Source organism: Xiphophorus couchianus, chromosome 2, assembly GCF_001444195.1.
Source record: "Xiphophorus couchianus chromosome 2, X_couchianus-1.0, whole genome shotgun sequence".
NCBI lineage: Eukaryota > Metazoa > Chordata > Actinopteri > Cyprinodontiformes > Poeciliidae > Xiphophorus > Xiphophorus couchianus.
This window is the reverse complement of record NC_040229.1, coordinates 34,017,785-34,029,807: the sequence shown is the minus strand read 5'-3', so window position 1 is coordinate 34,029,807 and position 12,023 is coordinate 34,017,785. Positions and strand designations below refer to the sequence as shown.

General features: G+C 41.5%; 1 protein-coding gene across 6 annotated transcripts in view; it reads left to right on the top strand.

The window, feature by feature from the left end:
* The window catches only part of pot1 (protection of telomeres 1 homolog), a 75,355-nt gene that overhangs the window by 17,199 nt on the left and 46,133 nt on the right, over window positions 1–12,023 (top strand). For all 6 annotated transcript variants that reach the window (XM_028004272.1, XM_028004291.1, XM_028004259.1 and 3 more), the window contains 4 exons: window positions 5,289–5,396; window positions 5,542–5,613; window positions 6,106–6,232; window positions 8,039–8,169. In XM_028004272.1, coding sequence (XP_027860073.1) covers window positions 5,289–5,396; window positions 5,542–5,613; window positions 6,106–6,232; window positions 8,039–8,169 — 438 coding nt within the window. The remainder of the gene's footprint in view (window positions 1–5,288; window positions 5,397–5,541; window positions 5,614–6,105; window positions 6,233–8,038; window positions 8,170–12,023) is intronic.

The following is a 12,023-nucleotide window of genomic DNA, read 5'->3' as shown; positions in this document are numbered from 1 at the left end:
CTCTTGAAACAGGTGTGTTAACTCATCCAGTAGTGATTTTACTTGTGAATAATTTTTATCATCTTTCATTAGCTCTTTAAGGGATGATATTACACCTTTCATTTTCTTTACACATTTTTTCCGCTCTGTTTGGATCGTTTCAATTTTATTTGCGAGAGCTTTCTCAATGAGAACGATCGCTCGTTTATCCTTTTCAGGTTTCTCAACAGCTGATACAGCAGACGATCCACTCATTTTAATCCAAAATAGAGCAAACTTACAGGCAACAGCGACTTCTTAAACTTTATTGAACGCACGCAGAGCCACAACACACTCGCACACCAAAATGCCGCAGCCGCAGAGCAAAACGTAGCGGGGGGCGTGTCGCAACAACAGCTCCACATGGCAGAACCAAACTGCTTTAAAAGAGCAATACGCAGCACCAATCATTCAGGTTACATACCACTGTCGTCTTCTACTTCTTTGTCAAACGATCCTCTTTTGTAGGTATAGTGGCTGTGGTGTGTGGGCTCGCGTTGGCGTCCAGCTGTGCGAGAAAACTCCGTTGTCGTTGTTTTTTTTTGCTGACAAATATTAGCGACTGTCAAACAAAGTCGCCGAGCAGCTGAATAGGGGAATCCTTGTTGACGCGCCAGCTGATCAAAAACGCCATTCCAGGATGCAATTAAGATGGTTTTATTTTGTCATATTATCAATATCCAAGAACAGTATCCAAAAGAGCATTAAAACCGGATCCGCAGGTTTAAACAGTGATCAAGGACAAAAAACCATACTAGCATAAGGCGGTCAGCAAAAAGTAAACCTCCCCCATCACCCACTCACTAAAGTCACCAGGTCCGCAACAGGTGATCTACAATCACTAATAACACCACGTGATCCCGCCTCTCACCTATCCACAACAAACATGATCAAAATGTCTTTCTGACATTGGGCAAAGTACCTGTGATGCTTTCTAACCCATACCTTTGTCATGAGTGGCTCCTGGTAAAGTTTAGATCAGACCCTATGAAAATTCGACCTGGCCCAAGCACATATCCAGGCTGATAAAACCAAACTAAATGACTGCATTTACAGACCTGAGTCCAAAGTAAGTATTGTTATATTAGCTTAAATTGCTAGACCTCTTCTAACTTAGTAGTGGAACTTCTGTTTTTTGATTTTGCTTAGTGTCTTACAACTCCATTCTGTCACTTGTGTGATTAAGAGGAACAGGGCAGAGCGAGGCCATGTGTACATGCAGTGTGCTGCTCTTGATGCAGTCTTAACTTCTGCGCCTTGCATTCTTTCTTTCTTCTTCCATACTTATCAGGTCAAACCACATAGTGCAATACGATATCACTGGTCAATCTATCCGCCAAATTCTATATATTTTTTTGTGTTGTATTTATATTTACTTATATTCTTATATTCTATATTCTTATTCCTTGTTTCTTACATAATTTAAGGTTTTTCTTGCATAATTTAAGGTTTTGGTTACTCACATTTGGTGTGTACCTTAGTATTTAATTTGTATTTTGTATTCTTTTGCACTTTACTTACTGCGTGTTATCTTTGTTTTTTGCCTGGGAGCTGCTGGTAACTTCAATTTCCTGAGGGAGTCTTCCCAAAGGATCAATAAAGTACAAGTCTAAGTCAGAGTGAACCGCCTCCTTCTCTATTTAGACTGTAATTAACACATCTTTATGCCGAGCATTCTTGTTTAGTTCCCTCTGTATTGTACGCATTAGAGGCTTATTAAAAATGTGTCATAGAAGTCCAACTCGATCCAATCATTAAGCTTGTAATTTTGGTTTGGGTTGGGTTCAGGTGTAGAGCAGTTAGATGCTCTTGAGATGGTTTATGCCTGTGTGGGAAAGGCTATGAACTGTGTCAAAAGACCACCAAGAACAACTGACTGACCCAAATTCACTGAAATCACTGAGCAGGTCAAGAGAATATCCTAAAGCTGCAGTGACGGACCTGAAGGTCCTGGTTGCCACTCTGCAGACAAGGAGCCTGGATTGTGGGTCCAAACTCCGACAAATGGATCTGGTGAAGGCAATCAGCCACTGGGTTGGATTTCAGTTCTCACTACAAATATTGTCTCAAGACACTTCAGAAAAAAATCTCAATCTAGGCCTGTTTGCGGTTTGCTGGAAAATCCTTGGCAAACCCAGAAGCTAATGTCAGGGGTTTTTGGTCCACCCTTCCAAGAGGAAAGGGAAGTGATGATTGGCTTCTGTAAAGGGTTCACTGCTCTAACCATTGCGTCACGCAACAGCTCCACAGTAGAGTTTTGTTATTATTATCCAGTATCTCAGTTCTGCCATAAGCTGCTTTTTCCTGGCTTTAACAATCACATCAATATATTACCAACTCCAACATGTTTTATTTAAGGAAAGGCATTAACCAAAGCCTGAAGATGGTTCCAAATTTGAAAGACAATCTGTGATTGAAGTATCTAATTTATTCTTGAGCAAATCGGTTTGACTGATTAAAGTTAAGCCTTCAAACCATAATAGTTTTATTTAACTGTCTTATCTGAGATCTGGAGAGTATTATATTTGAAAATTAATAATTTGCTTATATTCATTCATTGTAGAAATGTGCTATACACATTTGAACATTTTAGAATCAAATTAACATTTCTTTTTTACTATATAACAGCCTTTACAACAAAGGTCAAAGAATAATACAGACATCAGGAGTAAAACATGGCTAAAAAACAAACTTCAGCGCTGGTTGTTTTCTTTGCCGCTCTGTGCTTCAAGGTATTACGGTTGCTAGGTAACATAAGTAACGCTGAGGTGGAGGTTCCTCCTCAGGCTAGACCTTCAGCTAGCTGAAGGCTAGACCTGTCCGTATTCACAGCTTTTCTCTTCTGGTCTTCAATATTCGCGGCCTGCAAATGACTCGTCCTACATACACCGGGTACTTCGAAGGATGCAGCCCCTGAATTTGGACACAGCTATCGAGAAAGTCAAGTGCTCCTCTCACCCAGAGATCTGGGAGGCGCAGGCACTTGCACGAAGGAGACTTGAGCCTTTGCCCTTTTTATCTTTTCAACCTTGATGCCCTTAATGCCCTTTTTGAGTTTTGATTTTTTTGTTTTCCAATTTTAATATTTTTTTGTGTCAGGAGGTCTACTTATGGACCTCAACCATAATATTTAGTTAAGTATAATAATTTAGCAAAATAAATTACTCTGGCTGCTCTTGGTCTAATAATGACTGAGGATTCTCAGTTTCACTGCCTCCATTTTGTTATGACACCTATTGGAACCACAGTTCTCAGGATTCCAGGGAGCGGGGTGGGAGCAGGCTGGAAGTGCTAATGCTAAAAACATTGGGTCGGCCGGGTCTGACTGTGCAGTGCAAAAAGGGCTTCAGTCTGCCTTAAACAGAACCACCTGGGCGCACCTGAACTTCTGGCTGAGTTCCGTGGTCTCAATGGTGATGCTTGTTCTCTGAAGAACCTCTGAGGCCAGAATCAGCCCAGCTGCATTGAGACTGAGGTTAAATTGCATAGAGATTAACTCTAACCGGTTACATGACTCACTTGTGATGGCTGTGGTTATACTGGTTTTAATTAAAGACTATCAGGGTAAGAGGGGCTGAATATAAATGCATGCCAAGTAGGCCTGTCACGATAACAAATTTTGCTGAACGATTAATTGTCTCAAAAATTATTGCGATAAAGGATAATATTGTTTGAAGACCTTTTAACACTGATGTAATGGAAATGACGTAATAATGCATGTGATTTCCTGCCAAAGATAGATGCTTTATTTTCAAAAGAACACTTAACACTGGAACTGATAAACAAAATAAACAAAACAACCAAAAACAAAATTAAAATGGATTCTCAGTCTCTCAGTAAGGGGACGAGTCACATGCTAGACGGATGGGTCTGGATGGATCATAGTGGGTAAGTAGCTCGTCAGATGTTATTAGTCTTTTTGTTTTTGTGAATGCCTTTTCACATTTTTCTGACCAATGCCATTCCACTCCTGTCTGTAGCAGCGCATTTAGTGGATACAGCACTGAGGCAACGTTTGGTAGAAACTTGTGGTAATAGTTGACGAGACCCAGGTACGATCTGAGTTGCGACACATTTTCAGGTTTAGGTGCTTTCAGCACTGCCTCAATTTTCTCTTGTGACTTGTGTAAGCCGTGCTTGTCAATGACATGTCCGCAGTATGAGATTTCACTTTTGAAAAACTCACATTTCTCTCTCTTTGCCCGTAGGCCATACTCACTCAGCCTGGTGAGTACTTTGCTCAGGTTTTGGAAGTGATCATCATCATCTTTTCCTGTTATGATAATATCGTCCAGGTAGCATTGTGTTCCAGGTATATCCTGGAGCACCTGATCCATGGCTCTTTGCCAGATGGCTGGGGCTGAAGCAACACCAAACACAAGACGATTGTATTGGTAAAGTCCCTTATGAGTGTTGATGGTTAGAAACCTTTTGCTTGACTCCTCCACTTCCATCTGGAGATAGGCCTGTGACAAGTCTATCTTTGAAAACTTCTCCCCACCAGCCAATGATGAGAAAATGTCCTCTATTCGTGGAAGTTGCACTAAATACAATTTAGTGCAACTTCTTGTATTTAGTACACTAAATGCACTAAATACAATGTGTGCGCACGCGCATTCCACAGCGCACACACAAATGCGCATTCCATACGCATTTGTGTGTATGTTCCAAGGCACATACACACAATAGCATGCGATGATTGGCTGCGTAGCGAAAGTGAACTGTATCGTATCATTGGCTGGACACCTGTTACTCGCAAAGTAATACAAAAAAAAATTTATTGGTCCATAGTCAAAACTGATGTCTGAGCTCAATGTCCAATATACGTTGGACTTTATGTTATGCGCTACATAAATGTTCTTGTGCGCGGAGAATATGCGAGCCATGCGCGATTGCGCAGGCACGCAGCTTGGAGGGAACATTGATGCCAAGCCAGGTCTTCCTTTAGAAAAATTGTTGCTCTGTTTTTTTTCTAACCCTTCACAGTTATGCATCTTGTTATTTTGGTCTGACACATAAGTAAAATGCATATAAAATACCATTAAAATGCCTGGAGCTCTTTGGTTGTAATGTGACAAAAACCGAAAGTGTTCAGCTTGAGGTCAGTTTACAGGTCAAACATGACAACCTTCAGTGGTCAAAACGTCTGATCATCCGTGCCTTCGTACCTCCAAGGCTTCATACATCCAGGGCTTCACAGATCCATGTCTTGAGTTCGTCCCTTCTAGGAATCTGGTTGTAGTTTCCTGTTGTTTTTTGTTCTGTTTCAGGACATACTCTGGGTGTCTGGCTTCACTGTGGGGAAATCTCCAACAGCGAATAAGGACAAGCTCCACCCCTGTAACTTGCTGCTGTCAGAAGAGGATGCATGCATCTATGTAAGGATGTTGACTATCCTCACCTGTCCAAATGTCTTCCACTCTGGATCTAACACTGCACACATTCCAGGCTCGTGAACTCTGGTGTGTGTGTTTGTTTCCGGTATTTTATTGGCACAAACTCTTCTCCTGACGTTATCTCCAGATTTCCAAGCAGAGACCTCCTAAGCCCAGATCCTCATTGGCCAGCAGGGGGAGCTCCTTGACTCCTGCTGAGGTGAGTCAGGAGTGGCTGTAAAAGCTAAATACTGTAGTGTCTTCTCTCTCTCTTTCTCTCTCTTTTGCTATTTCTCTCTCTCTCTCTCTGTCTCCCTCTCTGTCTGTGTCTATGTACTATCAGTGACATGCGGTTTTTCACTTTGCTGTGAAGTGTAGCACAAAATTAATAATATCTACATTTCCAAGTTTCTTTGAGTTAACGGAATTGTGCTATGACGGCAGCGTGGCTATGGATGACATGTAAAAGTATAGTCTTTTTGCCCTCCAGCGTTGTGCACATGCGCAACATTTCCATATGTAAACAATAACATGCAAGGTGTTTATATTTGTGAATTTGATTAAGTCAGTGCCTCACCAGCCATGAACCTCAACGCATGTCACTGAAATATGTATGTATGTATATGTCTGTTTCTAAATTAATGAATGAGAATGAGGACAGACTCCCAGGTAATGGGCTGCTAGTTGTGTACTGCTTTGTGTTTCCTCTCAGGATCTCAGGACCCCTAGAGCTCCTAGGTACACATACGTGCGGCTGGATGAGCTGAAGAACATGGCGGTGGTGAATGTCTATGGAGTGGTGGTGTTCTTCAAGCAACCATTTAAGAGCCGTGGCACAGGTCAGTGTCCCAGTGCAACTCAGAATGACTTCTAGACCAAAAGTTAACACCTGTACATTAACATCTGTAACATCAGAAATGAAGAACTACTTCAACAGAACTAATATAATCATCATTAGGAGAGAAAAGTTTCTCTCAGAGCCTGCTGCTATATGTTGATGTGCAGATGATCAGTACATCCTGGTCATCCTTATCATGACCAGGATGTACTGGTCATGCTGTTTTCTATGTAATAATCCAGTTTAGAAAACAAATCTTTTAAATAAACGGAGGAGCATATTATATCTTTAGCTGCTGGCTATTTTTTCTGCTGCTCCTGCTAGCATCTTTCCTTGGATAAAAGTTGAGCGGTTCCCCAGAGTTGGCAACAAGTTGAATGGTTTGTGATTATATCTTAGCTTTTATTGATACATAAGAACCTTTGCTCTCTGGAGGTTAGATGATGACATAAGATAGAAACTAAATAAATCTTAAAAACAAGAATTAGGTTCTTGAAATTACTGTGGATTGTTTTTAATCCATGCAGGGTCAAAATTATACACACGGGGACGTCTCAAGAAATTAGGTTGCTATGAAAAAGTTTAATATATTTTTTCTGGTCATTTCAGAAATTGAAACTCATATTCTTATAACATTGTCATGCAAGGTCATATATTCCAAGCCTGTTTCTGTTTTAATTTTCATGATAATAATAATTAGGGTTCCAAGCCCGCTGAAGTGAGCGGATGGCCCGTGCAAGGCATGGCCATTCGCCTGCTCCCAGTGGGAGTAGGAAGCCCTATTATTTTTGCTCTATTTTTCCATTATTTCTTATTACTTTTCTCCGCTGGAATTCATACTGCAACTTATCCCCTGGAACTTATTACTACTTTTATTTGGTGTTCAGATTCAGGACCCACAACGCTACTCAGATACACATATTCAGACATAGGTAGCGCTATGGTAAGAAAAACGTATTTCACCTTACAACTCCATAACATCAAGTCCTATTGTCAAAATTGATGTGGGCAATATTTCCTAGAACGATTCTCCAACAGATGAGCCACTATGCAAAAGTTTATGGTCTGAATAATTTCTCTCCAGAGAACCAATCTTACTCCTTGGGATCAACTTTGAGCCCAATCAAACCTAGCACAATATATGCTAAGGAAAAAACAAAAAATAGGTATTGTGGCAGAGTTTGTTTTTTTTTCCCAATTACACTCAATGTGAGATGGGCTTTTGTGTGTTTTTTGGGTCAGTTCAGGTTCTGTCTCTGGAACTGTCTCCTGGAGGCCATTTTGCCCATCCTGTTGTTGAATCATGTACTCCAACCTTAAGCCTAACCCTGGGGTTTTCTGTGACCTCCTGGATTCATTGACACTCTCTTCTCTTCCATGTTTGGATCCTGGCTGTTCCTGTGGTCTGTAGCCAGTCTGTAAGGCCGATAGCAGTCAGTGACATTTCCTCTGATCTGCTTTTGAATTTCTTGAGATTGGAGCCTGATGTCAGTTGGGCATCTGCCAAGCCTGGCAAAAATCAGGACATTATGTGGCTTGTAAAATAAAAAACAATCTTATTAATCACAGTTAATTTATTATTTTTAATAAGGAGTGTTATATTTTTATATAGGGTCAACTTGGTCTGGAGAGCTTTTTTTTCTTCATTATTTAAAAGTTATTATTTCTTCAGGTTGTCATTGCTCGGTATTACTGTGTTTGTTGGTGTGAACCATGTCAGTGGGACAGAAACTAAAAGCTGCTTTTAGTTTCTGTCACACAGTGTGACAGAGCTGAGCTGCAGCTTATCAGACTTCTATCTCCACAGATTACTGCTCCAGCCTGAAGATCACCGATCAGACTGAGCATAAGATCGGCTGCACCATCTTCTGTGAGAACCTGGAGGACCACCCCAGAATCTTTCAGACCGGAGACATTGTCCGTATGCACAGAGTCAAGGTCTGCAGATGACTGTTTTCCATCAAATGAATGCTCACAAACAGTCTCAGGTGCATACTGTCTTACCTTGACAGTCTACACATGAGACCGACTCCGAGATATGAACTATAGTGGGTACAGAAAAGTCAAAGAAGTCCATATTACTACTCATGAATGTACAGAAAAAAACAAAAATGTAGATATTTTCACTATTTAAAAAAGAAAACTGGAAATATCACATGGTAAAGTATTCAGACCCTTTGCTCAGTATTGAGTAGATGCACCCTTGTGAGCCAGTACAGCCACAAGTCTTCTTGGGAATGATGCAACAAATTTTCATTACCTGGATTTGGGGATCCTCTGCCATTCTTCCTTGCAGATCCTCTCCAGTTCTATCAGGTTGGTTGGTAAACGTTGGTGAAGCCTTTTTCAGGCCTGTGCAGTGGATAAGAACAGCTGGGTGTCATCAGCAAAGCAATGGAAATAGGAGTTCAATTTATGGAAGATATTGCCAAGGGGGAGAAGGTAGTTGATAAAAAGAAGGGGTCCCAGGACAGAGCCTTGGGGCACACCTAAAGCCATGGGGGAAAGATGGGATTTAAATGATTTAAGTTGAATGAACTGAGTGTGGCCACAGAGATATGACTGAAACCAATCGAGGGGTATGTGTGTGATACCGATGGAAGAGTCTGTGGAATAGGATTGTGTGAGAGATGGTATCGAAGTCTGCACTGAGATCAAGAAGTATGAGAAGAGAAAGTAAACCAGAGTTTACTGCCACAAGGAGAGTGTTTAGACACTACACCGCCTCTAAATGGTACGGTCGTTGTCTGCCTTGGCCAGATTCGCTTTCCATTAGCAAATCCAGCACGGCGTAGCCCGGCTGTTGTCAGATTTCAGTAAGATTCAGGTGTTGAACTAGCAGGACCGATTGAGGTACGGCACCGAAGCGATTTGATTGACACCTGACTTCTTTTGCTGATTGGCTTGTGATTTATGTCACTGAAAACTCTAAAACAACCGCTCACGCCGCGTCCCCACAAAATTCTGCCCTGGGTGGTTGCCCATGTCACCCATATCAGAAACCGCCACTGGCTGCAGACATCAGCGGAAAATTGAACACAACTGCTCACGAACGCCCCACAACAATAAGGAACAGACCATATAAATGGAAATGCTCACTAACTGAACCGCACTGAGGAAGACCACGACTGTACCTGTTATAGGTAGGCTAGTGCAGTGTTTCCCAACCCTGGTCCTCAAGGCATACTGTCCTACATGTTTTAGAGGTTTCCTTGCTTTAATGTGCCTGATTCAACTGATTGCAGTTCAACAAATGCCTGTTAATCAGTCATCAATTGAAATCAGCTGGACTGAAGCAAGGAAATACCTAAAACATGCAGGGCAGTGTACCTTGAGGACCAGGGTTGGGAAACACTCTGAGTGGAGCAAATCCTGTGCTCTAATCAGGGTGAAAACCAGATTGGAATTGTTCATAAAGACTATTCTTGATTAAATGGAAATGAAGTTGAGAGGCAACTGTTTTTTCTAGAATTTTGGAGATGAATGGAAGGTTAGAAATAGGGTGGAGATTATTGAAATTGTTTGGATCCAATTCAGGTTTTTTAAGGATATTAGTAACAACTGCAGTTTTGAAGGCAATAGTTCCAGAAGAAAGAAGAGCAAGTGATAGCAAAAACAATTAGGAGAAGTGAGTAAAGACAGTTTTACAAGAATTGTTGGGAAATGATCTAATGAACATGTGGGGAACTTAGATTTCTGAATAAGGTTGATGTTAGGTTTATAATCTCTAAAAAGATCACAAGGACACAAAGACCTGTCTTTTGCAAAATGTGAGAAGCATGTCAGATCTCGCTGTTCAGCCAACTTCAACTTGTTAACTCAAACGAGAGCTGGCAACCCTTCAATATTTAATCTCTTCAGAACATAGGCGTTGCCGTCACAATAATAATTCAACAGCACAGGCAAGTACAATCAATGCATTCCACACATGACAGTCTTTTAAGACAACTTGCAAGTCAGGCATTTTACAAAGGATGTTTTTCAGGTCTCTTATCCTGTCACAGCTGCGGAAACATCTGCACATTGTCTGGAAACTTCTTTAGGAAAAAACATCTTGCAGAAGTACAAAAACACAGCAGATATATCAGTAAATAAATGGTAAAAAGTATCAGTATTTCCATCAGCATCTATTTCAGAGGCTCGATGGAGGAAGCTGAAAGGTAGAAAATTGCGGACAGAGGGGAGCAGGTTCATAGAAAAAAGAGGTAGGAGATGCAGGATGAAGTTGCTGTTGAATTTTCCTGATTTTATTGTCAACAAAGTATTTGAGAAAACTAGAGATGTCATCTGAACAGAAGTCTGAGGGAAAAGAATTGGGGGGATGAAAGATATTGTTTAACAGTGACTACAGGATCTTGGTGTTACTTTTGCTAGAAGAAATTATGCCAGAGTAGTAAGCAGATTTTGTTTGAGAGATTAAAGTCTTGCAATGTAATATGTGCGTAATGTACATGTCCTTGTGCGTGGTGCAGACCAAAGTTTTTAAATAGTGGTTCCAATAGAGCTTTGGAACTTGACATCACTACTGTAGATGTAGTCTGCAGCGTAGTGGCTGATGGAATATGAGCGCCGTCTTGAAGGGCCATAAACTTAACCGACAAAAACGACTTTCTCGTAGATCAGGGGTCTCAAACTCAATTTACCCGGGGGCCGCTAGAGGTAGAGTCTGGGTGAGGCTGGGCCGCATTCACACACACGGTCTCCTCAGCCGAACCTTTCTGATTGCCTATTACCATATTTGGCCGTAGTCAGGCGCTGTAACAGCCGTAATTGTGTAGTGTCTCTAGTAAGATACTCTAGTATTGCTAATGATGTCAGAAGTATGCGCCACGGCTTCTCTGTAGAGAACGTGGGAGAAACGTGCTAGACGGACATGTTAGCTCCCTAACTTTTTAGTTACGGGTTGTTTGGACGCTGCTCAATTTTCATGTCTGATAATATAGCAGCCATTCAACCGGGCTTTGTAAGGTTGGTGAAGAGCGTATTTATTAAAGGACAACACTGTGGAATTCCCAGTACCAGTGTGGTTGTGAGTTTTTGACCGTCCTGACGAATCTGCCGCCTCCTCTCCTCCCTTATAACACAACCCAAGCGTTACAGCGCCTAACCTTAATTACATTACACTGATCAGCAACTTCCGGGTCTAGACTGGATGCTGAAGCACGTGAAGCGGGAGCGGCCGCGGAAATTGCGCATGCACCACATGCAAATAATGACAAATAGAAAATGCAAATAGGCCCGGCCGATGTCCCGCCCCCGAGAGCAATATACTCCACCGTGATTGGTAAATTCGTTCAGCTCCGCACACAACACTGAAAAGTGTCAATTATATCAAACTCGCGGGCCGCACTAACATTAAACTTTCATATTAAGGCGGGGGCTACAAACTATCGTCCCGAGGGCCGCGAGTTTGAGACCCCTGTCATAGATTCTTTGAATCTGAGTTACTTAAAATAATTTTGCAATGGTACGAACTTGCTGAGTTATTGGATGTAATGTCCAATCACACGACCGAAACGATAAAAAGATGGAAAACAGACAATCGTTTCACTGTTTCCTGGAAACAACGCAAGGAGTCTAACGTATCGGAGCTAACCAAAAGAAGATTGTCAGGTTCATTTATCCTAAACACTTTCAAACAGACAAAAAAAGAAGAGAGAGACAAGTGATTAAGTTTTACTTGAGGAGAGAAAGAGAGAACAGTGTATTTGTTACAGTCTCCAAACTCTCTCTGAGGTTCCTCTCTTTCTACTCCTCTTTTATTAGAATCAGAGAGCCCTGGTTACATTAGT